This window comes from Podarcis cretensis (assembly GCF_951804945.1).
Source record: "Podarcis cretensis genome assembly, chromosome: 8".
In the NCBI taxonomy this organism is placed as follows: domain Eukaryota; kingdom Metazoa; phylum Chordata; class Lepidosauria; order Squamata; family Lacertidae; genus Podarcis; species Podarcis cretensis.
In genome coordinates, this window is record NC_137177.1 from 6,922,062 (window position 1) to 6,949,619 (window position 27,558).

General features: G+C 47.2%; 1 protein-coding gene across 2 annotated transcripts; it reads right to left on the reverse strand.

The window, feature by feature from the left end:
- Positions 1 to 27,479, reverse strand: ECH1 (enoyl-CoA hydratase 1). 2 transcript variants are annotated; one of them, XM_079985674.1, is made up of 10 exons: positions 27,336 to 27,479; positions 24,730 to 24,910; positions 23,003 to 23,091; positions 18,893 to 19,017; positions 18,760 to 18,808; positions 16,232 to 16,296; positions 12,791 to 12,861; positions 11,661 to 11,732; positions 6,488 to 6,638; positions 1 to 2,255 (listed from the first exon to the last, which is right to left on the reverse strand). In XM_079985674.1, the coding sequence occupies exons 1-10, from the start codon at positions 27,466 to 27,468 to the stop codon at positions 2,151 to 2,153; spliced, it is 1,041 nt and encodes a 346-aa protein (XP_079841800.1). In that variant the 5' UTR covers positions 27,469 to 27,479; the 3' UTR covers positions 1 to 2,150. The 2 variants fall into 2 exon arrangements, with proteins under 2 accessions (XP_079841800.1, XP_079841801.1); XM_079985675.1 differs by lacking the exon at positions 27,336 to 27,479 and having other exon boundaries at positions 24,730 to 25,085.
- Positions 27,480 to 27,558: the final 79 nt, after the last annotated feature.

A 27,558-nucleotide genomic window follows, 5' to 3' on the forward strand; every position in this document is an offset into this window, starting at 1 on the left:
TTCGCACCACACTGAATTTATTTATTGGTAAGAAATACAATGGAAAACAAGAAACAGCTCCTTGCTGTGCTTGATTTGTAACACAGAACACGACTGCTTTCTCATATGATCACGGGACACCCGGAAAGTATAAAACGCTACATAAGAATATGAATCATTCCCAAAATATAATGATAAACGAGCCTCTTATCTATGTACCTAGTATGCATACAAACTCAGTGCAAGGTGTGGGCGTGCTTTGTGCTGGGTAATCTCATCTATATTAGGTCTAATTTGAGACAAGCAAACTCCCATCTCCTCATCGGCCCAAAGAAGGCCCTCTCTTTTTCTGATATTCCGCATTGTCAGTTGAAAACAGACTTCCATATTTGTCAGTTGAAAATTCCTGTTCGCAGCAATATGTCGTGGAGAAGAGCTCTTGCTCTCATTTTGAAGATACCGATCCACATTCCACAAACAGAAAAATTAATTCTGATCCCATGGGCAACAACCCATTGACACACGTCCAATTGGCGCACAGCCCAGAAGTGGCCGGAAAAGGGGGCATCGCATGCAAATCGGGGGTTGCTGTATACTACGCTGAAATTTTTCTTTGATTGTCCTTGAATCTTCCCGTCTCTCACACCCTTTGAGAACCACTTGATTAAGGAGTGAGGGGAAGAGAGCCAGTGTTTCTCCAGGTATTATTGGACTCCAATTCCCTTCAACCCCAGCCCCCAGTAGCCAAGGGTGATGGGAGATTCCATCCAGCAACACTTGGGAGAGTCAAAGGTTCCTTGCCACTTGCTGGATTTATCCAGCACACAAAAGGTCCCAAACCCCAAATTTGAAATGAATTGAGAGTCCCATGGACTGCAAGATCAAACCTCTCCATTCTGAAGGAAATCAGCTCTGAGTGCTCACTGGAAGGACAGATCCTGAAGCTGAGGCTCCAAGACTTTGGCTACCTCATGAGAAGAGAAGACTCCCTGGAAAAGATCCTGATGTTGGGAAAGATGGAGGGCACAAGGAGAAGGGGACGACAGAGGACGAGATGGCGGGACAGTGTTCTCGAAGCTACCAGCATGAGTTTGACCAAACTGTGGGAGGCAGTGGAAGACAGGAGTGCCTGGCGTGCTCTGGTCCAGGGGGTCATGAAGAGTCGGACACGACTAAACAACAACAACAACCGCTTCCTGAAGACCAGCATGCAACGCTGCTTCCCGTTCTCTTAGAATTCCATCTTCCCCATTCACAGCTATCAAAGAGCACAGGGAAGACTTTGGGGCAGTTTGGGGTGCCTTCTTCGATTCTGGACCAGGTTAAGGCGGTTTGGGGAACACTATGCGTTCTGTCAAGGGCTGCATTCCCGCAGGGGCACTGTACACAAGGGCTGCAGGTGTGGAAAATTTGGCACAGGGTGTGCACGACTCAGCGTCCTACTGAGCATGCCGCCAAACTTCTAGTTCTCATGGATGCAAAAACAGGATTAGGTTGAGAGGTTGCAAAATAAATATCTGCATGCTCAAACTGCGATGTGTCAAGCCACCAGACAGACAGCACAGAAGAATTTTGATGTGTATTATTTTTCCACATTTAAGTTTCAACGTGGCCCTGATGACAGACCGGTGGGATCTCAGGGAAAGGAAGAGGTCAGCCTGGCTCTCCGCTTATTTACTCAGGCAGAGGGAAGAGAAGGGCAACCTTCACTTTGTCATACACTTTTATGAATATATTTCCAGCTTATTTGTTGACGGGTTTTTTTCTACCTTTTTATTTGCAAACAGAATTAAAGCAGTACACCAATATAAGCAAGCAAACTGAGCCGAGAACCAACATCCTCGCAGCGGCGTTAACTGAAGCAGGGTTTATTCTCTGCCGAAATCATCTCCTCTCCTCCCAGAGCGCTGATTGTGTTTTAAATGTTTATTTCCGGTTCTACCACTAACCTTCCTTTGGGTGGGGTAAGCACCATTTTTCAGAAGGAAGGCCTCTCTACCCCTCCCTAAGGCGTTACGTGTCACTCAGCTGCATGGCTGAGCTGGTATCTGAAGGCACTTGCTAGCCCCCTTCCTCTTGCAGGGGGTCCTGGAGTCCAGTCTCGCCCACGGCCAAAGCGGCAGCCCACCCTTACTGGTCTTTTGGGGCCTTGTGCTGCAAGCACAGAGCAGCTACAGCTTGGAGTAGGTTATCTGCTTGGTTGTCTTCTTCTCCATGATGCCTTGGGCGGACTTCAAGATGTCCTCTGTCTGAAGCATGCTCATGTTCCAGGTAGCCTGCAGGGCAGAAACAAAACGGGCTCAGAAGACAGCTGAGCAACAGCCTTAGCTGTTTGTTCTTTATGCGAGCATATCTTAAAATAAACTACCGTATTTTTCGCTCCGTAAGACACACTTTTTCCCTCCTAAAAAGGGGAAATGTGTGTGCATCTTATGGAGCGAATGCAGGCGGGAAAAGCCCCCAAGAGCCGCACACACGCTCCGTGCAGCTCTTGCGGGCTTTTCCCCAGGAGGGAGAAGGGACCGACTGGCCGCGTCAGTCCCTTCTCCCTCCTCGTAGAAAAGCCCGCAGGAGCCGCGCAGCCTTTAAAGAGCGCGCGGGTCTTGCGTGCTTTTGTGGGAGGTGGGGGAAGGGACAGAGGGCAGCCCCTCAGGCCCTTCCTCCATCTCCCGGAAAAGCCCCCAAAAGCAACTCTCCCTTTCACTAGCCGCGTGGAGCATGTGTGCAGCTCTTGGGGCTTTTTCTCCCTCCTGGGGAAAAGCCTGCAAGCGCCGTGCAAATGCTCCACGCGGCTTGTGAAAGGGAGCGCTGAGCAGAGCCTGGTATGCATTCAGGCTCTGCTCAGCGCTCCCTTTAAAGAATTTTTTTTTTCTTGCATTCCCCTTCTAAAAACTAGATGCGTCTTATGGAGCGAAAAATACGGTAATCTAAAGAAAAACAGAGGAAGAAAGAAAAAGGCAGAGTCCTCTTTCAAAGACAGACCTTAACCCTTCTGTCACACAGAAATGTGTGGACCCTCCCAGCTCTTAGTTGGCAGCTTCCCATTCTCCTCCCAGCTTCTCACCCAAGACCCTTTGCCAACCACCTGTCACCTTCAGGTGTGTACAGTTCCAATGAAAACCCGGAGCAGAGGACACCAAGAAAAGGAGGAGGGAGGAGAAAAAGGAAGAAAAATGGAAGAGAGGAACAGAAAAGAGAAAGAAAGACAAGAGAGAGATCAAAGGGACTTCTGATTTGCATTTTTCAGTTATATACAAAAAATTATTCAAAATATTTTCTCTCAGCTAACATCCAGTTATACTGCCTTCTGCTAAGTGATACTTACCCATTCTTCAGACCTAAACATCTCAGATTCATACGTTACAGTCAAACCTCGGTTGTCGAACATACAGTAGTACCTCAGGTTAAGTACTTAATTCGTTCCGGAGGTCCGTTCTTAACCTGAAACTGTTCTTAACCTGAAGCACCACTTTAGCTAATGGGGCCTCCTGCTGCTGCCGCCGTGCCACCAGAAAACAATTTCTGTTCTCATCCTGAAGCAAAGTTCTTAACCTGAAGCACTATTTCTGGGTTAGCGGAGTCTGTAACCTGAAGCGTAGGTAATACTGAGGTACCCCTGTAATCTGTTCCGGAAGCCCGTTCGGCTTCCGAAACGTTCGACAGCTGATGCGTGACTTCTGATTGGTTGCGGGACCTTCCTGCACTCAAGCGGAAGCCGCGTTGGACATTCGGCTTCCGAAAAACGTTTGAAAACTGGAACATTTAACTTCTGGGTTTCCAGCGTTCGGGAGCCGAAACATTCCAAAACAACAGCAGAGGTTTGACTGTACAGTGGTGCCCCGCAAGACGAACGCCTCGCAAGACGGAAAACCCGCTAGACAAAAGGGTTTTCCGTTTTGGAGGCGCTTCACAAAACGAATTTCCCTATGGGCTTGCTTCACAAAACGAAAATGTCTTGCGAGTTCCTGCAGGTTTCCCCCCCTTTTCCCCCCCTTTTCCTAAGCCGCTAAGCCGCTTATCAGGTGATCCGCCGATAAGCCGCTTAACAGCTGATCGCTAAAAGCCGCTAAACCACTAACAGCGCTAATCCGCTAAGCTGTCAATGGGCTTGCTTCGCAAGACGAAAAAACCGCTATACGAAGAGCCTCACGGAACGGATTAATTTCGTCTTGCGAGGTGCCGCTGTATATGGACCCCGCTCAAGAACTGTTACAGGTGACACATAACCCTTGTTCCACATTTGTCAGAAATCTGTTTTTCAGTGGGGCAGCACTTGGGGGACTCCCTGCTCACCCCAAGCAGGGGCCTTCACTTTCCCCAGTCCCTGCCAAAAACCTTTTAACTAGAAATGTTGTTGTGGCTCAGAGCAACCCCCCTTAGCATTCAAGATTAACTCAGGCCCATTCACTTCACTGGGCTTGATCTGAGCAGAACTTGGCCGGACACATCTCTGAAAGTCAGCTGGGCACCTTGGGGTTTTCCGTGGCACAGCAGGGACAGCTGTCTGAGTGCAAAAGTCAGAGCCTGGAATTCCGCAGCCTGGCAACCATGTTGTGCAAATCGCTTTATTGCTTTATTGCACTACGCTTGCTTCTGCTGGTGCCAAATCCTAGAGACCAAGGGCGGCTGCACCTTGTTCCTGTTGCAAAACGGGAACAAAGGGCGAAATGCATTTATGAGTTGCACGGAGCCAGTTTAGGCGGAAGCCTTCCTGCAAAGTGCTGCCTACTTCAGGGATGGGGGATGTATTTAAACCCGTGGGCTGCATTACCTTCCAGGGGCTGCATGCTGGTGGCGGGCGGGGCCAGAGGCAGAAGTGGGAGGAGCAGCCCATGCACATTTTGCTTTGTTAACAGTAGGCTAGTTTCTGTGAACAACCCTCTCGATCCTCCAGCCAGGCTTCATCCACCCAATAGGTACCGTATTTTTTGCTCCATAAGGTGCACCGGACAATAAGGCACACCTAGTTTTTAGAGGGGGAAATCAAGAAAAAAAATATCCCCCCCCCCAAGCCCCAAAGAGCAGCGGACAGGCTGCGCTTCTCCCAGAGCTTCTGGGGCTGCCGGGGGAAGCCTGGGTTCCCGCCCCCCAGTCCAAAGGAGCAAAGAAGCCAAGACAACGAGTGGGATCCTTCCTGCTCGCTGTCTTGGCTTCTGCCATAGCCGCGCGCAGCCTCTCCCGGCCGGAGGGGCTGCGCGCGGCTATGGCAATACCCACACCTCCCGCAAAAGCCCACAGGAGCCACGCACCCTTTAAGGAGCGCACGGCTCCTGCGGGCTTTTCTACGAGGAGGGAGGAGGGACTGACTGGCCGCGTCAGTCCCTTCTCCCTCCTGGGGAAAAGCCCGCAAGAGCCACACGGAGCTTGTTTGTGGCTCTTGGGGGCTTTTCCTGCCTGCCTCCCCCCTGCATTCGCCCCATAAGACACACACACATTTCCCCTTACTTTTTAGGAGGGAAAAAGTGCGTCTGTCAGAGCTGCCTCCAGGTCCCAGCTCACAGAGGACCAACGCTAGGCTGTAGTTATGTACAAAAGTCTTTATTGAGATTCAGTCTCCATTTTAAAGCCGCAGCGTGCAGCTCTACGTCCCGACCTTAGACCGGCGAAGTCCCGTCTGAGTCTCCTCCCCCACCACACCAGTTTAAGACTCTCGCTTTGCTCCACCTCTTCCTAAGTTCCTTTCTCCTCTGGGCCCTCCTGCCCGCTAGGGTCTCATCCTTCCTGGACTCCTCTGACGCTGACCCTGACGATTCTTGCCCCTCCTTCCGGCGGGCTTTAGGACCTGGTTCCCTATCCGGGCTACCTTCTGTGCCGCTCGCCTGTACCTTTGAACTTGGCGCGCGCGCCCAGCCTGCAACTTTCCTCTTAACCGTTAACTCGCTCTCCGATGGAGGCGTGGCCACCCCTGACTCATCTTCTCTCGCTGGTGGTGCATATGTGGGCTCTGACACCTGGGACTCCTCCCCCCCACTGCGCTCTGGTGGGGAAGCTGGTCCTGATTTGCAACTGGTGCTCTGGGAGTCCCCGCTGGCCCCTTGCTTCTGGGGTGTCCCCCTTGGGTCGCCCCTTGCCCTGCCCATCGGCGCCCCCTTCTGTGAATCTTCCGATTCGCTGGAGAGGCTCATGGAATCTATCGGGCTGCTGTCATATTCTCCTACGCTGCCCTCGGATTGCTCCCCCTCGCTCTCCATCTCCTCTCCTCCCTGTGCTCCCGCTGAGTCCCTGACAGCGTCTTATGCAGCGAAAAATACGGTACTGTCAGACTTGGAGGACATATTCCAGTCAGGCAAAAACAGGCAAGGAAGGTGTGAAGAAAGGCTGGTGAGGGGTGCAGCCCGGGGAAGAGTCCTGAGGGCCAGGTAGGAAGGACTGGAGGGCCACTCTTAGCCTCTGGCTTGGCAGTGGAGGCAGCCAAAGGCCATTGAAATCTCTGCTCTGTTTCTTGGAGGGTCTGGGCAGCAAACCCGAGACCCCCTACTCTGCAAAGCCCGTGCCCCACGGCACTCACCATATACTTCAGGCCTTCAGACACAGGGTGGTCCCTGGAGTAGACCAGGTTGACTTTGGTGCCCTGCACAGCAACCGGACTCTTGCTGGCAATCTCAGTGGCCAAGTCGAAAGCGCTCTGCATCATGGTCTCCTTGTCTTGGAAGACACGGCTGAGCAGGGGAGGGAAGAAGAAGAAGAAGAGGAGCTTGGATTTGATATCCTGCCTTTCACTCCCTTTAAGGAGTCTCAAAGCAGCTAAAATTCTCCTTTCCCTTCCTCCCCCACAACAAACACTCTGTGAGGTGAGTGGGGCTGAGAGACTTCAGAGAAGTGTGACTGGCCCAAGCTCACCCAGCAGCTGCGTGTGGAGGAGCGGGGAAGCAAACCCAGTTCACCAGATTACGAGTCCACCGCTCTTAACCACTACACCACACTGGCTCATCCTGGAAGAAGGATGGTGTGATTCTTACATTAGAATAATTGGAAGGGACCCAGGGGATCATCCCAGGGCAATGATGGAGGAGGGCATCATCTCACTTAGTTCTCCATGCCAAAGGTGGGGGAGTTAGCAGAAAACACGCACACATGAAGTTGTCCTTCTAAAAGGGGAAATTCACAGACACCTCTTTTCAGGGAGGGGGCGTTATTTATAAGACATATTCAACACACTGGGGGAGAAGATGGCGCAGTTCCAGAAGCATGGCTTTAAGCTTAAGCTGCCATGTGAAAAGCTGACGCGTGAAGGCTGGTGGACGTGGAGCCTCCACGTAGAACTGTTATTGGTCGGAGAAAGCCTTTGGGAGGCAGTCCAGCCACTACAGAAAGCGGCTGGAGCAGCTACAGAGCTGAGTGAAGCTGAGAAGTGTGTGCTAGTTTTCCTGGCAGAGAATGTAAGCGATGCGCTGAAGCCTATTGTCCAAGATGCTAAGAGGCCTGAGGTTGCATGGCTAGCACTCCGTGAGGCTTGTGAAGCAGGAGTGGAACGCCAGAGCCTAGACGTGGCTGCATCCGAAGGGGAGAGGCAAGATGGCGCTGGGCACATTCTTGAGAGCCAGCACACAGCTGAGGGAAGCTGTGAGCCCCCAGAGGGGGACGAAGGGACTGTTGCTGGCAGCTGTTTGAGTGCTACACCGTGCCTTGTGTGAGGTGCCAGGCCAGAGGCCAAGCGTTGGGAGCCCTTTACCCACCAGAGGGGGTGCAGGAAAACGTCCTGGGAGCCCTGAGAGCAGGGGGGGGGGCAGTGAGCGGTGAAAGCTCAGAAACGGCTTGTGTTCCAAAGGCTACCAAGAGTTGTTTTCGTCGTGCGCAGAGGTCTGGGAAGCTGAGATGCTTCAAGGCCAGCCACCTGCGAAAAGTCCAGATAAGCCCCAAAGAGTTGCGTGGGAAAGCAGAGGCCAGTCCGGTCTCCAAGGCAACAGAGGACGTTGTTTCTACTGAAGCTGGTCAGGTCCTGAACAAGGGGGAGTTGGTTGACATGGCAACCAGAGAGAACTGCTGCAGACGCCCAGAGGGAGGGGGCAGCGAGACTTTTGGTGCTAAAGACAACGAAGTAGCTCATCAGCTGACAGCCAGTATGGCAATGTTTGAGGACAGCTCTGAGAGAGACAATGAACTCTGCTTTGTAATCGACTCAGCAGCGAACCGCAACTTGATTCCAGAGATCCCTTCTGTCGAGATGTGGAATTGCAAGGCAATTCCAGCTGGGAAAACTGTTCTGTTTGCAGATGGGGAAAAAAGAAATGTAACTAATGTTGCAAAAATCTTTCTTTCTGTTTTGCAGGATGAGTTGGAGGTTTGCACTGTACCAGGGATGCATCACTGTCTTTTATCTGTCCCTTATTTGTTAAAAAAGGGGTTTAAGGTTTCCTTTGAGAATGATGCTTGTACAATCTCCAAAGGAGGGAAGCAGCTAGTCAAAGTTAAAAAGGGGCAGAATGATCTCTTCATTCTTAAAACGCCTCTGGAGGGTGAGGGGAAGGTTGAGAGAGCACAAGCGATGCGTGCTACAGTTCCCACTCATGTTTCATGTGCATGTGTTTGGCACAAGAAGACAGCTCATAGTTCTCTTGAAGAGCTACAGGTGCTACCTGAATGCACCAAAGGCTGTAAAATTCAGGAATGTGGAAGTGCCATAGATTGTGAGACTTGCAGACAAGCAAAGGTAAAAGGGTGTAGTTACCCAAAGGTGGAGAGGGTAACCACAAAACCTTTTGATCTTGTGCACATAGATCTGTTGGGTCCCATGAAGGAACCAAGTCTGGGAGGGGCCAGGTTTCTGCTGACGATGCAGGATAGTTTTTCGCAGAACTCCTGGACTCATGCTCTCAAATCCAGGGAAGATGCAGCACAACTGATTAAAAGTTGGATTGAGGAGGTGGAACTAAGGTTCTCCACCAAGGTACAAGCAGTCACTAGTGACCGAGGTGCACAGTTTACTGGGTCTGCTTTGCAGAAGTTCTTTCAACAGAAAGGGATACGTCACAAAGTGACTTCTCCTCAACAGAGGGGGGTGGCAGAGCTCAGAAGTGAGGCTCTGGTTAAGGCTGCACAGGTGATGCTGTCAGACTCTGGATTACCTCCAAGTTTTTGGATGGAGGCAATTAAGTATGTGAGCTTCACCTGGAATCGGATCTACAATTCAGTGGTAGGTGACACACCTTTTTTCATGTTGCACGGCAGGAAACCCCAGATTCACTTTCTGCGTTCCTTTGGGTCAGTTGCATCTGTGCCTAAGGCTTTGCGAGGGCCAGGTGAACCCAAGTTCCAGAAAATGATCTTCTGTGGGTATGAGCCAGTTTCTAAAGCATGGAGGTTTGCGTACCCATCAGGAGGTTTGCGTACCCATCAGGTGATCAGAGTAAGCTGCTGATCAGTAAACACGCTGAATTCTATGAGCAGGATGAAAGGCCAAAGACTCCTGCAAGGCATGATTTTCTCTCAGAATGTTTTTCTGATTCAGAGCAGGAAGGTTCTGATGAGGAGGAAGGAGAGGCTGAGTCTGCTGATGACGATCAGCTCACTGACCAAAGTCAGGAACAGGATGGGGCATCTCCACAAGTTGTAAAAAGAGAGCCCAAGAGTGAGCCTAGTTCTCCTGTTAGCGTAATGCAGAGGATTCGAAGACGCTTTAAGTCAGAGGGGGAATCCGGTGATGCAGAGGATACACCTGCTGGCCACAGTGAGTCAGAGGAAACACCTGAGTTTGTGCCCAGGCGGTCCAGTCGCACAACGAAGGGTATTCCACATGAAAGGTATCAGGCCACAGGTGCGTGGGTAAGTTTCGCACAATGCGAATCTGAGAGTTGTGAGGATGTTCCACAGGTCTCGTCAGAATGCAAGGCAAGAGGGGGTGTTGGGATTCAGAACTTACAGGGTTAAGATATTCTGAGTGATGCCTCACATTCTGACTTGTAATTTGGAAGGTGGGAGGAGTTTTGCCTTACTTGTCTCTGTGTTTTCGAGAGAGACAGCGGCCATTAGCCATGAGTGCTAGAAGTCCGGGAGAGTTAATCTGAGAAATGCTGAGTTGTAAATATTCTGCTGTAATAAAAGACTGACAAAATGGACACACAAGTGCCTGATGTGTTTGCCTGGATCTAAGCAAGCAACAGTTTTTCCGCTGTGTTTTTACTCTGCAAGGCGAATCTGGAGAGACGCAGATCGGCGCAGCTTGGCTGAGGAGCGTGCCGGACCGCTATAAACTGCAGCTAATTGGGGTCGTAAACCAATTAAGCTTCATTTTCTAACATTTTCCCCAGGGCAAACCCCTCAGCACCCCACCTGGATAAATCCTCAGCTCATGAAGCTCACACTGGGTGACCGTGGAGCCAGTGACTACCTCCCAGCCAAGCCTACCTCGCAAGGATGTTGTGGAGATTAAATGAGAACCAAGCGTGCCACCTTGGAGGAAAAGGTGGAATATAAACGTCATAATAAACGTGATCTTCAACTGTGGCCAGACCTCCTGCTTACCTGGAGGGGCGAGAGTCACAGACGTTGCCCCAGACACGCAGAAGACGGCCTACAAGAAAACACGGTCCCTACCCACCCCGCTTGCCAACCCATCACCTTGCCAACAAAGGTCTGTACAGTGGTGCCTTGCAAGACGAAAAGAATCCGTTCCACGAGTCTCTTCGTCTAGCGGTGTTTTCGTCTTGCGAAGCAAGCCCATTAGCGGCTTAGCGCTATTAGCGGTTTTTAGCGGCTTTTCGGCTTAGCGGATAAGCGGCTTAGAAAAAGGGGGGGGGGAGGGAAAAAAACCTGTAGGAACTCGCAATACATTTTCGTCTTGCGAAGCAAGCCCATAGGAAATTCGTTTTGCGAAGCACCTCCAAAACGGAAAACTCTTTCGTCTAGCAAGTTTTCGGTCTTGCGAGGCATTCGTCTTGCGGGGCACCACTGTATAGTTAAAGCTACTGTTTTCCTGGTAGTGATGTATGGAAGTGAGAGCTGGACCCTAAAGAAGGCTGATCGCCAAAGAATGGATGCTTTTGAATTATGGTGCTGGAGGAGACTCTTGAGAGTCCCATGGACTGCAAGAAGATCAAACCTCTCCATTCTGAAGGAAATCAGCCCTGAGTGCTCACTGGAAGGACAGATCGTGAAGCTGAGGCTCCAAGACTTTGGCCACCTCACGAGAAGAGAAGACTCCCTGGAAAAGACCCTGATGTTGGGAAAGATGGAGGGCACAAGGAGAAGGGGATGACAGAGGATGAGATGGTTGGACAGTGTTCTCGAAGCTACCAGCATGAGTTTGACCAAACTGCGGGAGGCAGTGGAAGACAGGAGTGCCTGGCGTGCTCTGGTCCAGGGGGTCACAAAGAGTCGGACACAACTAAACGACTAAACAACAACAACCCACCCTGCTTCAGTTTTTCCTCCTGTTTCACCTCGTTCAAGTGGCTCTTTGTTCCAGATCTTTCCTGGCTCTATAAGTATCTTTTTTCTTTTTTGAGATGTAGGCAGGAGATTTTGCATGGCGTTAGGGCCATTAGCCACTCTCATTTGCATCCCCACCCCCAAACCCTCCCCCTAATAATTTCCAGACTCGTGACTTTGCTGGGCAGAGGCCATGCAATGAAAAGGGGAACCTGCCTCCCTCAAAAGAGGGCTGTGGGCCGAGGAGGAAGTTGCTGTTATCAGCCCCACATAATTATGAATAGGCGGACTGTCTGGGGGAATGTGCCACATACCTGACCAAGCCGCTGCTCTCGGCTTCAGGCGCCATCATCTTCCTGGCAGTGAAAGCCAACTCGTTGACCAGGCTGGGAGGAGGAGGAAAGAATCAGCAGGTCAGGAAAATTTCTCCTTCATGGAGAAGAAAGTGAGGCATTTTTCCCTGCAGGGCAAAGCCGAACTGTCGGCTGAACTACCAACTCTTGTGGTATTATAAACCGTTCTCCAGTTGGATGGGACAGCAAGGGTTTTATTATGTATTTTGCATTCCCATTTTGTCTTTCTGTTGTAGGGTGGTATAGTAAAAATAAAGGGACCCCTGACAGTTAAGTCCAACTGCTCTGCTGGCTTCACAGCGAAGCGGGAGAAGGGATAGAATAGGTCTATATTTTTTGTTGTCATCCATATGCCGAAATACAGTGGTGCCCCGCAAGACGAACGCCTCGCAAGACGGAAAACCCGCTAGACGAAAGGGTTTTCCATTTTGGAGGTGCTTCGCAAAATGAATTTCCTATGGGCTTGCTTCGCAAGACGAAAATGTCTTGCGAGTTCCTGCGGTTTTTTTTCCCTTTCCCCCCCTTTTTCTAAGCCGCTAAGCCGCTTAACAGCTGATCCGCTAAGCCCCTAAGCCGCTAATAGCGCTAATCCGCTAATGGGCTTGCTTCGCAAGACGAAAAAACCGCAAGACGAAGAGACTCGCGGAACGGATTCTTTTCGTCTTGCGAGGCACCACTGTATTTCATTTTCTTTCTTTTTTTTATCTACAACCCTGAGATTCTTCGTAGCTCACTTTTTTCTTGGCTCCCCATTTTTTTAACTAATAGATTCATTTTTTTAATACTTTATCTTAAACCCAGCTAGGTGTCCAAATTCATTTATACATGCTATTGCCCTTGGGATACATTCTAATGGATTTTTCAGTAGCGATGATCAAATCGTCTGCGAAGGCTCTTACTTTATACTCCCCCCCCCATCACAATCCCTTTTATAGTCTCATCTTTTCTAATTTTATTCATTAATATCTCTCACACCGTTATAAAGGGCTCGCTGTGCCACAAACCAACGTCACCAATGCTAATACCTCCCTTACAAGCCACAAGAGGGAGGGAGGGGAGGAAGGGAAGTTGAAAGAGAAACGAACACTGACCTCCGATTTCCGACGATATGAGGTAGCCGTTGCAGAACGCCGACGTCGGCTGCCAAACCGACGTCCACTTCCTGGAGGAAGGAGGAAAGATGGGTTCAGGCATCCCGTGACACAGAAGATCAAAGCGCTTTGGACTGAGATAAAGGGAAGGGCTGTAGCTCGGGGGGGGGGGGTAAAGCATCTGAAGAAGGTTCCATCTTTTGACACCTTCCTGGCAGGGCATATTAAGAACGTAAAATGATCAGGCCTTTGGCCCATGGAACCAGCATCCCCTTCTCACAGTGGCCAACCAGATGTCCTGTATACCTGAAGGAGCGTCTCCACCCCCATCGTTCAGCCCAGACACTGAGATCCAGCACCGAGGGCCTTCTGGCGGTTCCCTTGTTGCGAGAAGTGAGGTTACAGGGAACCAGGCAGAGGGCCTTCTCGGTGGTGGCGCCTGCCCTGTGGAACACTGTCCCAGGTGATGTCAAGGCAATAAACAACTATTTTACTTTTAAAAGACACCTGTTTAAGGAAGTTTTTAATGTCTGACGCTGTATTGTTTTTGATATTTGGTTGGAAGCCGCCCAGAGTGGCTGGGGAGACCCAGTCAGATGGGCGGGGTAGAAATAATAAATAATTATTATTATTATTATTATTATTATTATTATGTTGTAACCTGCAAGCAGGACACAAGCAGCGGAGACCTCTCTCCGGCTGCGGTTTCCAGCAACTGGTATTCAGAAGCATTCCTCCTCCGGCCACAGAGACAGAGCATAGCCATCATGGCTGCTAGCCGTCTTCTTTGAAAAGCCATCCAATACGGCAGCCATAATTGCTTTCTGCAGGAGCGAGTTCCATAGTTTAATTACAGACTCTCCAACTGTACACTAAGAAATATTTAATAAACATATATTTAAGTTGCAAAAAAACAAAACAAAACAAAAAACCTACATACTCTCCAAGTGTTCTTGCATTCCGAAGACAGTCCTGAATTTACAAAAGCCATCCCGGTTTCTGATTTGCTCCTGGAATGTCCTGCTTTTCCTTTAAAAAAGGTAAAGGGACCCCTGACCATTAGACCCAGTCGTGACCGACTCTGGGGTTGTGGCGCTCATCTCGCTTTACTGGCCAAGGGAGCTGGCGTACAGCTTCTGGGTCATGTGGCCAGCATGACTAAGCTGCTTCTGGCGAACCAGAGCAGCGCACGGAAACGCCGTTTACCTTCCTGCCGGAGTGGTACCTATTTATCTACTTGCACTTTGACGTGCTTTCGAACTGCTAGGTTGGCAGGAGAAGGGACCGAGCAACGGGAACTCACCCCGTTACGGGGATTCGAACCGCCGACCTTCTTATCGGCAAGTCCTAGGCTCTGTGGTTTAACCCACAGCGCCACCCGTGTCCCCTTCTTTTCCTTAAGACGTCCCTATTTTCACCCAAGAAATGTTGGGAGGGTATGGCAAGATGTCCCTGGTTTTATTGGAGAAATGTTGCAACGGATCTGGAGTTATGTGACCCCCCCAAGACAAGTAACTATGCAAACCTTCAGAAGACAACTGAAGGCAACCGTTCAGACCCTCCAAGTTCCCCTATTTTCCAGGGACAGTCCCGGATTTACAGAAGCCGTCCCGGTTTCTGATTTGATCCCAAAATGTCCCACTTTTCTGGAGGATATCCCTATTTTCATTGGAGAGATGTTGGAGGGCATGGAGTTATATGACCCTTGACCCATCAAAATGCAGCCCTTGTTCAGGTTTTTTAATGTTTCTATTAGGCTTCTAGATACAGTGGTGCCCCGCAAGACGAACGCCTCGCAAGATGGAAAACCCGCTAGATGAAAGGGTTTTCTGTTTTGGAGGCGCTTCGCAAAACGAATTTCCCTATGGGCTTGCTTTGCAAGACGAAAATGTCTTGCGAGTTCCTGCGGGGGTTTTTTTCCTCTTCCCCCCCTTTTTCTAAGCTGCCTATCAGCTGATCCGCTAAGCCGATAAGCTGCTAAAAGCCGCTAAACCGCTAATAGCGCTAATCCGCTAAGCCGTCAATGGGCTTGCTTCGCAAGACGAAAAAACCGCTATATGAAGAGACTCGCGGAACGGATTAATTTCGTCTTGCGAGGCACCACTGTATGTTGGAAGCCACCCAGAGTGGCTGGGGCAACCAAGTCAGGGGGATGGGGTATAAATAATAAAATTAGTATTACTGTTGTTGTTGTTATGGAATAGGGTGTCCCCCTTTTCATCGGAGAAAAGTTGGCGGGTATGTAACTATGCACTGTAATATTTTCTTATGTTTCTCCTGAATTTTCCTGAATGTCCCTTGTCTGGAATCCTGGAGAGTTTCTGCCACTGTAGTTAATACTGAGCTAAACTTGGTGTAAGGAACCTTCCTTAGTTCCTAAGGGGCTTGGAGCAAGACTGCCAAGCCAGGTAGGTTCCCTGGGAAGAAAGGAGATAGGAGCTCTCACTGGGCACAAGATGTTGGACATAACATTATGATGGCTGACTGGGAACAGTTATGGACCACAGGTATGAAGTTTACGGCATGTAATGCCTTAAGAGAGAATATAATGAAAATGATTTACAGGTGGTACATGACACCAGTCAAGCTTGCAAAAATTTATCACTTGCAAGATAATAAATGTTGGAAATGTAAAGAGACTGAAGGTACATTCTTTCACTTTTGGTGGACGTGCCCAAAGATTAAGACCTTTTGGGAGATGATCTATAATGAAATGAAAAAGGTATTTAAATATACCTTCCAGAAGAAACCAGAGGCCTTTCTCCTGGGCATGGTCGGCCAATTGGTGCTAAAGGAGGATAGAACTTTCTTTATGTACGCCACAACAGCAGCAAGAATTCTTATCGCAAAGTATTGGAAAACACAAGATCTACCCACCCGGGAAGAATGGCAGATGAAGGTGATGGACTACATGGAACTGGCTGAGATGACTGGCAGAATCCGAGACCAAGGAGAAGAGTCGGTGGAAGAAGATTGGAAAAAGTTTATCTTCAGAAATATTGTAAAATTAAGGAATGTTAGAAAGATGTTGGAATAAAATTATGTGGTTTTAGCAGAAAAGATATAAAGGATTAAGCAAAAATGAATTGGTGAAAGAAGAGAATGTAAAATCACAGTATTTAAGATAAATTATTAAGATAAAAACAAAGCTGGAAAGGATTTGCTGAAATATCTAATTGAACTAGAATACAAAAATGGGAGGTGCGAGGAGGTCAAGGAAGTAAGCGAATGAAAGCAAGTGATGTAAAGGCTTGACTTGTTTTTTTTTCTCTTTTTTTGTTTTGGATGATGTTTGTTTTTTATGTATTGTTCTTTTTTTCTTTTTTGATTGTTCTGTTTTGATTTATATTTTCTTTTTTTTTCTGTAACCTTTAAAAAAAAATCCTAATAAAAATTTATTCAAAAAAAAAGAAAAAAAAGATAGGAGCTCTCACAACACACCTTAACCTGGAACCAGGCATCTTGAGTACAGTAGCGGATATCGCAGGCGGAGATGAGATTCATACCTGCAGAGGGAACAAGTACAGATAAACAATGCTGCTCACGTCCCAATAGAAGGATGCTCAGCAGCTGAACATTCAGCACGTTTCCAGATCTAGGGCCAGAAGATGAATATGCATCAAGATAAGCATTTTCAGGTTGCGCTCCGCGGTGACCCAGAAGTAACGGAACGCATTACTTCCAGGTTTCGCCGCTCGCACATGCGCTCAAAATGATGTCACGCGCATGCGCGGAAGCAGCGAAATGCGACCTCGCAGTTGCATCTTATGTTCGCTTCAGGATGCGAACAGGGCTCTGGAACGGATCCCATTTGCATCCAGAGGTACCACTGTATAATTTACATGCTGATTAATGCAGCAGCGAATCTTAAGGGTTCACATAAAGCATGCTGAATGCAAAAAAACCAAATTTTATTTTAATTTTTATTAGAGTTATTTACTGCCCTTCATCCAAAGATCTCAGGGCGGTTCACAAGATAAAAACAGTAGATAAAAGCACAAATAAATAGTTAAAGTACAGTGGTACCTCGGGTTAAGAACTTAATTTGTTCCGGAGGTCCGTTCTTAACCTGAAACTGTTCTTAACCTGAAGCACCACTTTAGCTAATGCTGCGCCGCTGGAGCACAATTTCTGTTCTCATCCTGAAGCAAAGTTCTTAACTCGAGGTAATATTTCTGGGTTAGCGGAGTCTGTAACCTGAAGCGTCTGTAACCCACTGTATTAGAAAAAGTCAGCGACATATTGATAACGTTGATAAACTTTGCAAACCACAAGGTGTGGTTTTTTTTTATTACAGTCAAGCGGTATACACGCTTCGTTAAATATATAAGCGTGCTGCAATAATACTCAGCAGAACTTCATAAAAACCGAGGAAAACTATATATGTAAAACAGAGCAAGAAACACACACACCAAAAGGAAAGGGAAAAAAACAGGGTTGAGAGTCCAGGAAAGCCTGGGTTATATGTTTTAAACGTTATATATTTAATACGTCTGGGAACCTGCAACCAGGTGCACGACCTGATTCGCTTCAGCTGTGTGACATCCTCGGGTGCCTTCAGATTACACCCATTTAAGAGAAAGGAAAGTTGATTATGTAGCTGAAGCATGGATCAAATGCTTTTCAGAATGGTTTAAATATATACAATACAATACAATACAATACAATACAATACAATACAATATAATATAATGGGACGCAGGTGGCGCTGTGGGTTAAAGCCTCAGCGCCTAGGGCTTGCCGATCGAAAGGTCGGCGGTTCGAATCCCTGCGGCGGGGTGCGCTCCCGCTGCTCGGTCCCAGCGCCTGCCAACCTAGCAGTTCGAAAGCACCTCCGGGTGCAAGTAGATAAATAGGGACCGCTTACCAGCGGGAAGGTAAACGGCGTTTCCGTGTGCGGCTCTGGCTCGCCAGAGCAGCGATGTCACGCTGGCCACGTGACCCGGAAGTGTCTCCGGACAGCGCTGGCCCCTGGCCTCTTGAGTGAGATGGGCGCACAACCCCAGAGTCTGTCAAGACTGGCCCGTACGGGCAGGGGTACCTTTACCTTTAATATAATATAATATAATATAATATAATATAATATAATATAATATAATATAATATAATATAATATAATATAATATAATATAATATAATATAATATAATATATAATAAAACGTTACAACACTGCCCCCTGCAGTTGGGATATCTGAGGGAGTTTAAAAGACACATATCAGAAGCAAAAAAACCTTGTCTTGATGAATTGGAAGAGCTGCAAAAAGATTCCACTGAGCACATGGATTGATAATATGGACAGATTAGCTACATACGAACGAATTGCATGTTGAAGCAAATTAAGAATGGATGAATATGAAGAGATCTGGAATGAATATTTAAGCGATAAGACGGATAGAGAGTGGGAAGTAGGGGGAGGAGAGAGAGGTGGGAAAACATTGTTAAAAAGGTGTAGTCATAGGTATTCAAGTCTGAATTGTCATATTGTGTACAGTGTTATGTGTTGATTTTTGTTTCTATTTCTTTTTTTGTAATATAGTGGTACCTCGGGTTAAGTACTTAATTCATTCCGGAGGTCTGTTCGTAACCTGAAACTGTTCTTAACCTGAAGCACCACTTTAGCTAATGGGGCCTCCTGCTGCTGGAGCACGATTTCTGTTCTCATCCTGAAGCAAAGTTCTTTAACCTGAAGCACTATTTCTGGGTTAGCGGAGTCTGTAACCTGAAGCGTATGTAACCCGAGGTACCACTGTATTTAAAAAAACTAATAAAAATAAAATAAAAAAGCAAGATCAAAATACACAGTAAAGAAAAAGAAATAAAAGCCGCTGCTGAAATGCCAGATTTGGCCCACGGTTACCTGTTGCAACTTGCAACATCCACAAAACTACTGCAGTTGTGAGGGGGGAATGGTGGAAGCGGGGAAGAGGGGGGTTTCAGGTTATTTATGACGCAAGTGTTGTAGACTCACCTCCTCCAATGCAGCCCCCATGGACGGCAACAATTACGGGCTTAGGGCACTAAAAGACAAAGGAACGGTTAGCTGTGGATGGAGATGGTTTCTCATCCAAGGGTGGGGCCAACTGCAGGATCAGCCCACTCACCTTCTCCAATACCGTGAAGGTTTCTTGATACTCCCGGATCTTCTGGCGGATGTTCCAAGCCTTCCGGGCTGTGTCGTCTCCTGGTATCATCAGGAATGTGCTGCCCATCTCCATCAAGTCAATACCTGCCGGGCGAGAGCATGGGAGAACCAGGACGGTCATCATTACTCCCAAATAAGTGACACCCTGTCTCAATTCTGTGCCGCTGCTTTGCTCAAAAGAAACTTCCCGGCTTCTTCAGAAAACCTGTTTGTTCATCCTGACTTGCTTGCACAAAGATCACGCAGTGATTAGGCTACCCAAGCTTTACTGAGCATCCTTTTGTATATTGAGCAGGTTATGAGACAATAAGCACTCATCCTCGCTTGCTTAAAAAGGTAAAGGTACCTCTGCCCGTACGGGCCAGTCTTGACAGACCCTGGGGTTGTGCGCCCATCTCACTCAAGAGGCCAGGGGCCAGCGCTGTCCGCAGACACTTCCGGGTCACGTGGCCAGCGTGACATCGCTGCTCTGGCGAGCCAGAGCCGCACACGGAAACGCCATTTACCTTCCCGCTGGTAAGCGGTCCCTATTTATCTACTTGCACCCGGAGGTGCTTTCGAACTGCTAGGTTGGCAGGCGCTGGGACCGAGCAGCGGGAGCGCACCCCGCCGCAGGGATTCAAACCGCCGACCTTTCGATCGGCAAGCCCTAGGCGCTGAGGCTTTAACCCACAGCGCCACCTGCGTCCCTCCTCGCTTGCTTACATGGTGTTTAACCATTAATCAGTCTCTTGTAATAATAATAATAATAATAATAATAATAATAATAATAATAATCTATTATTTATACCCCGTCCATCTGGCTGAGTTTCCCCAGCCACTCTGGGCAGCTTCCAATTGAGTGTTAAAAACAATACAGCATTAAATATTAAAAACTTCCCTAAACAGGGCTGCCTTCAGATGTCTTTTAAAGATAAGATAGCTACTTATTTCTTTCACATCTGAAGGGAGGACGTTCCAAAGGGCGGGCGCCACTACCGAGAAGGCCCTCTGTCTGGTTCCCTGTAACCTCACTTCTCGTAATGAGGGAACCACCAGAAGGCCCTCAGCGCTGGATCTCAGTGTCAGGGCTGAACGATTGGGGTGGAGATGCTCCTTCAGGTATACAGGACCGAGGCCATTTAGAGCTTTGAAGGTCAGCACCAACACTTTGAAAGTATGTCCCATACTTTTCAACACATTTCCTGGCCACTTTCCAAACAGCAAAAAGGCTTCTTTTTTTAAAGTGGATTTGTTGTGCTAGGGTGATGGAGTCCTTTAAATTCACAACACTAAAGTTACAGCATAAGCTTGAACTCCTAAAATTGTGGCAGTCTGTAGGTACCCAACGTTTTGTTCCAAAGACCTCCACGTTCTGTGTTGTGCAAAACAGCTGCACAACAGACACTTGTGCATGTGCAGTTTTAATGTTCCCCATAACAGTCAGAAAAACTGTTTTTGTGTTTCTTAATGCCTCTTTCACACACGATATACGATATATTTATTGTTATTGTCCCTTGCAGAACAATGAAATTGAAAAACTGCATAAAACTACATAAAAACTATATAAAACTACATAAAACATTCAAAAACCCCTAAAAAACTCCATTTTAAAATACACTATACTACAGAGACCCCTTATGCTGCGTTTAGAACCAGAATTGCATTAGCGTAGAAACTGTTTTTCAGGCGGCGAGTCCGGGCCTTTATAACCCTATACCTTCTTCCAGAAGGCAGAAGCTGAAAGAGATCATTTCCGGGGTGCGTACTATCATGTGCTATCTCTGCCGCTTTCTTATGGCACCTGGCAGCATAGATTTGATCTAAGGTGGGAAGAGTGCACCCAATAATTCTCTCTGCAGTCTTTACAACCCTGGATAGCATTGTTTTTTCCCTGGCCGTGCAGCTCCCAAACCACACGCACAAACCATAAGTTCTCCACAGTGCAATGGTAGAATGCCATCAACAGGTCCTTTGAGAGATTGTTTTTCCGGAGGATTCTCAGAAAATATAACCTCTGCTGTGCTCTCTTCACCAGGTCTTTGCTGTTCTCTCCCCCGGTTAGGTCGTCTCTCAACTCCATTCCCAGAAATCGAAACACTGAGACCTATTCCACGCACTTCCCCTCAATAATAAGTGGCTGAATATTCAATTTACATTTCCTAAAGTCCACAATGATCTCTTTTGTTTTCTTTAAGTTAAGCAGTAAGTTGTTTTTCCTGCACCACTCCCCCAACTGCTCAACTTCCTTCCTATAAGCCGTCTCCCCCTCTCCAGCCGTAATTAAACCAACCACCGTTGTATCATCTGCGAACTTAATGATCTTATTACTGGGGTATTTGGGGGCACAGTCAGCTGTATAGAGCATGTATAAAAGCGGGCTCAACATGCACCCCTGCGGCGTCCCCGTATTCGTGATGAGATCCGCAGAGACGTGGGAACCCAACCTGACCCTTTGGGAACGGTTTGATAGAAAGTCTAATATCCACCTGCACAAACATGGTGGAAGTCCCAGGTCTAATAATTTGGGCACCAATCTATGTGGAAGAATAGTATTAAATGCAGAACTAAAGTCTACAAATAACAATCTCGCGTAGTTCCCTTGCTTCTCCAAATGAGTCAGGACAGCATGTAAAGCCATTGCCACAGCATCCTCTGTGGATCTCTTTGCCTTGTACGCAAACTGGTAAGGGTCAAGTCCCACTGGCAGACAAGATAAGATGCGCTTCCTCACCAGTTTTTCGAAACATTTCATTATAATGGGTGTCAGCGCCACAGGGCGAAAATCATCCAGACTGTCTATCTTTGATGTTTTTGGCAGGGGTATAATGGTAGCAGATTTCAGACAGGGTGGAACAGTGGCTTGGGCCAGAGACTGGTTAAAAATCTTCGTAAAGATTCCTGCCAGTTGGTCCGAACAATCTCTTAGCACCCTGCCAGCCACCCCATCCGGGCCCATAGCCTTCTTGGTGTTTACCTCCTTTAATATTCGCCTCACTTCTCCCTCTTCCACCCTGGCAGCATTTCCTGTAGGTAGTGATGCCACATGAGACACAACAGACTCTGGACAAACAAAAGGACACATTTTACAGCTCAAGGGCTTTTGCCAGGCTAGAACGGATCCTTGCACTCCGACAATGCCTTTTGTGTGTCAGGATGGAGAGGGGAGTGTGAGTGTTTGCAGCAATTGCCCTCCAGCCCATTTTCCCCTCTGCCTCCACCGACCACTGACATGTGGCCCTGAGAATGTTACCTGGAAGGGAATGAGGCCCTCCAGAGCGAAAAGGTTCCCTGCCCCACTTTGTTGTTGTTTAGTCGTTTAGTTGTGTCCGACTCTTCGTGACCCCCTGGACCAGAGCACTCCAGGCACTCCTGTCTTCCACTGCCTCCCGCAGTTTGGGCAAACTCATGCTGGTAGCTTCGAGAACACTGTCCCACCATCTCGTCCTCTGTCGTCCCCTTCTCCTTGTGCCCTCCATCTTTCCCAACATCGGGGTCTTTTCCAGGGAGTCTTCTCTTCTCATGAGCTGGCCAAAGTATTGGAGCCTCAGCTTCACGATCTGTCCTTCCAGTGAGCACTCAGGGCTGATTTCCTTCAGAATGGATTGGTTTGATCTTCTTGCAGTCCATGGGACTCTCAAGAGTCTCCTCCAGCACCAGAATTCAAAAGCATCCATTCTTCGGCGATCAGCCTTCTTTATTTATGGTCCAGCTCTCACTTCCATACATCACTACTGGAGAAACCATAGCTTTAACTATACGTGCCTTTGTTGGCAAGGTGATGTCTCTGCTTTTTAAGATGCTGTCTAGGTTTGTCGTTGCTTTCCTCCCAAGAAGCAGGCGTCTTTTAATTTCGTGGCTGCTGTCACCATCTGCAGTGATCATGGAGCCCAAGAAAGTAAATTCTCTCACTGCCTCCATTTCTTCCCCTTCTATTTGCCAGGAGGTGATGGGACCAGTGGCCAGGGGTGCCCCACTTTAAGAAGAGTTAATTTTTTCCCCAGGAGCCAGCCTCTACAACAGCCCAGGAACTTTCTACCCTAAAGCAGGAGAAACATCTTTCTAGTCCTCAGCACCTCTCCTCACCTACCTGAGGTGAACATTTTCCCAGCGCCAGATAGCACCACCACATGGCACTCGGAGTCCTGAGCAATCTTGTTGAAGCATTCCACCATTTCCCTAGGACAAGAGGGGAGGGTGAGAGACAAAAAAAGAGGGTGAGTTTGGGAACACCTCCTGCCACAGTGGGAGGAAGCCATTTGACTTAAACAGGTTGATGCATGTCTTGCCTAACAAGTCTTCTGAACAATCTCATGTGGCGGCTCATGTAGGCAAAAGTGCATACGACTGTGTACAGGGCTTCGACTTTAGAGAAGGGAGTACAACGGCACATTCATTTTCTTCTAGCCCTACACTGGGGCAGCATAAGCAGCCATCAGCCACGCCACCCACTGAGTTTATTCTGTGGCTTTTTCCTCCTTTGCAATCTCCAGTGTATCTTCTGATGTTGTGAAAAGGATCAGCTTACGGGGGTGGGGTGGGGTGTCACCAACAGAATACCGATCACTGTTTCCTTTATGAATAATTATTAAGATTTTTCTTACAAGAAGTAAATAAGGAGGCCAGATACAGGATAAATAAAGTCTTTTATTTGGTTGTTTGTATTGTTATATGTTATGTTTATTGTATTTCTGTACTGGGGGGATGGGGGGGTTATGTTATGTTGTAAATAAAATTTCCAATAAAAATTAAAATTTTCAGAATACCTATCGCTTGGGCACTTCCTTTGCTGGAGACAAGAGAGCTGAGGAGGTGGGACATTTCATCTTATCCATAAAACAAATTCTGAGCCCCTCCCCACCAGCCCCAATTGTCCAGACAATTTGTTTCCATGCTCCCAAGCCTACACACCCAGTCTTCAAAAACTGGCACGAATTCAGCCCGGTTGTAAAACTGCGAAGATTTTTGCTGCTGACAAATCCAAGTTCTCGTTGCTTAAAGGTAAAGGTAAAGGTACCCCTGACCATTAGGTCCAGTCGTGGCCGACTCTGGGGTTGTGGCGCTCATCTTGCTTTATTGGCCGAGGGAGCCAGCGTACAGCTTCCGGGTCATGTGGCCAGCATGACTGAGCCACTTCTGGCGAACCAGAGCAGCGCACGGAAACGCCGTTTACCTTCCCGCCGGAGCAGTACCTATTTATCTACTTGCACTTTGACGTGCTTTCAAACTGCTAGGTTGGCAGGAGCAGGGACTGAGCAACGGGAGCTCACCCCGTCGCGGGGATTCGAACTGCCGACCTTTTGATTGGCAAGTCCTAGGCTCTGTGGTTTAACCCACAGCGCCACCCGCGTCTCATTGCTTAGATTGCTCTAAAGCAGTGTTTCCCAACCTTGTGCCTCCAGCTGTTTTTGGACTACAATTCCCATCATCCCTTGCCACTGGTCCTGCTAGTCAGGGATGATGGGAGTTGTAGTTCAAAAACAGCTGGAGGCACAAGGTTGGGAAACACTGCTCTAAAGCTGTGTTGGGGATGAGGATGGGGAAGAAACAAACAAAACAAAACACTTGCTGATGAAAATGATCCAAAGTCACATGCTTTTGTTTCTTATCCAATGGCTGAATGAATGCGCCTTGCTGTATTAGGCTGCAAGTACTGGGCCAATGAGAAACTGCAATGTTGCTGGGTCTTCTGCCCTTACCAAGCCTCTTAAAAAGCAGGTAGCTGGCGTCTTATCAACCATCTTCAGAACGCTCAGATTGTCACATACTGAAAACAGATGCCCCCTCCTGCGATCTTTTCCATTACGTCCCTTTTACCTCCAGAAGGCAGCATTCATGGCGTTCCTTTTCTCTGGCCGGTTGAGCTCCACGTGCAAAACCTTCTCTTTCACCCGCTCCAGCTTCAGGGTTTCATAGGTGTCCAAGGCTTTGGGCTTCTCCGGCGGTTGCGACGACATCGTCCTTAAACTGAGGCAGGGAGGAGGACGGGTCAGCAGGTCTGGGGGCAAAAACGCACTGTTAATGGGGAAACCAAGAAATATCAACAACCTCAGATATGCAGATGACACAACCTTGATGGCAGAAAGTGAGGAGGAATTAAAGAACCTTTTAATGAGGGTGAAAGAGAAGAGCGCAAAATATGGTCTGAAGCTCAACATCGAAAGAAAACGAAGATCATTGCCACTGGTCCCATCACCTCCTGGCAAATAGTAGGGGAAGAAATGGAGGCAGTGAGAGATTTTACTTTCTTGGGCTCCATGATCACTGCAGATGGTGACAGCAGCCACGAAATTAAAAGGCGCCTGCTTCTTGGGAGGAAAGCAACAACAAACCTAGACAGCATCTTAAAAAGCAGAGACATCACCTTGCTGACAAAGGTCCGTATAGTTAAAGCTATGGTTTTCCCAGTAGTGATGTATGGAAGTGAAAGCTGGACCCTAAAGAAGGCTGATCGCCAAAGAATAGATGCTTTTGAATTCTGGTGCTGGAGGAGACTCTTGAGAGTCCCATGGATTGCAAGAAGATCAAACCTCTCCATTCTGAAGAAAATCAGCCCTGAGTGCTCACTGGAAGGACAGATCGTGAAGCTGAGGCTCCAATACTTTGGCCACCTCATGAGAAGAGAAGACTCTCTGGAAAAAACCCTGATGTTGGGAAAGATGGAGGGCACAAGGAGAAGGGGGCGACAGAGGACGAGATGGCTGGACAGTGTTCTCGAAGCTACCAGCATGAGTTTGACCAAAAAGCGGGAGGCAGTGGAAGGCAGGAGCGCCTGGCGTGCTCTGGTCCATGGGGTCATGAAGAGTCGGACACGACTAAATGACTAAAAAACAACAACAGGGGAAACCCCTCTGCGGACTCAGAAGGGGGTCAAATAAAATGAAGGGGACTGAGCAAGAAGGAGAGAGAAAACAATGTAGGCGCCACCTTGAGCTAGTTGAAGGAAAAGGCTGGATAGAAATACAATGCAATAAAGCAGCTTAGGGTTCAAAGTGCCTGGAAAGGGGTGATTCAAATAAGACTCATTTTTCTTTCTTTTTTTTAAGCCCCCAATGCACCCACCAAAAAAAAGAGAGAACAAACCCCTAGCAAAGTGTCTTCACACTCCTTCCTGGGCTCAGTAAGCAGTTTAAAAACAGGAGACCTTATTTACTGTCGAGTCACCTTTGCCCTATTTCGGAGAGAGGAAGGGCGACATGAAAGGCAACAGAGTCTCTGACAGGGGGAAAAGGTGGTGGATAATAAATAAGTAAATAAACGAATGAATAAATAAAGAAAAACAACAACAGAGTTTTGGGGTTCAGTGCCACCCGTTGTGCCAACGACACCATCCGCTCCATTTCTCTTTTCCGTCTAAATCCAAGGAAGCAGCGGTCATTTCTTATTGGTATATATCCTTATATTCTTGAACAGATTATATATACGCAGGTAATAAAATAAAATAATAATAATAATAATAATTTATTATTTATACCCCACCCACCTGGCTGGGTTTTCCCAGCCACCTTGGGTGGCTTCCAATAAAGTATTAAAATACAGTGGTCTGTTAAACGTTAAAAGCTCCCCTAAAGGTAGTTTTTGAATCCTATTAGTGCTTAAACCCCCCCCCAAAAAAAATATTGTTTTCCAAACATACACACGTACACACACACACCAAACCCCCCTGTTTTAAGGCGGTTCTTGTTTTTAACCCGCAGGCTGGCTGCCTTGAGCCCCTGCAACAAAATAAAATAAATAATAAAATAAATAAATAAATGAATAAATAAATAAATAAAATAGATAACTAAATAAATAAATAAGATATAAATAAAAAAATAACTAAATAAATAAATAGAATAAAAATAAAAAAATAAAATAGATAACTAACTAAATAAATAAGATATAAATAAATAAAATAGATAACTAACTAAATAAATAAGATATAAATAAATAAATAAATAAAATAGACAACTAAATAAATAGAATAAAAATAAAAAAATAAAATAGATAACTAACTAAATAAATAAGATATAAATAAATAAAATAGATAACTAACTAAATAAATAAGATAAGAATAAATAAATAAAATAGATAACTAAATAAATAAATAAGATAAGAATAAATAAATAAAATAGATAACTAAATAAATAAATAAGATATGAATAAATAAATAAAATAGATAACTAAATAAATAAAATATAAATAAATAAATAAATAAATAGATAACTAAATAAATAAATAAAATATAAATAAATAAATAAATAAAATAAGAAGAAATAAAATAAAATAAGAAGAAATAAAATAAAAATAAATAAATAAATAAAATAAAAATAATAGGGGAAAGACACGCCTTCCCTCCACAAGGAGAGCAAAAAGAGGAGAGAAATAGGGCAGGTGAGAAGGAGAACCACCCGCTCCAAGGAAGTGGGGAGCCCCTCACTCACGCCTGGGCAGGATCCCCCTCAGCACGGCTCCCGCAGACACCGCCATGTCTTCCTCCGACTGACGGGAGGGCGAAGGTGGGCGGGGAGGCTGGAGGCCGCACCACAGAGTCGGAAGGCTAGAAGGTCCCCTCATCTAGCTCCGCCTCCGCTCCAGCCAGCCAATCCTCGCCCCCGCCGCTCCCACTTCTTCTTCTTCTTCTCTCTGCTCCGCAAAGAATATTGC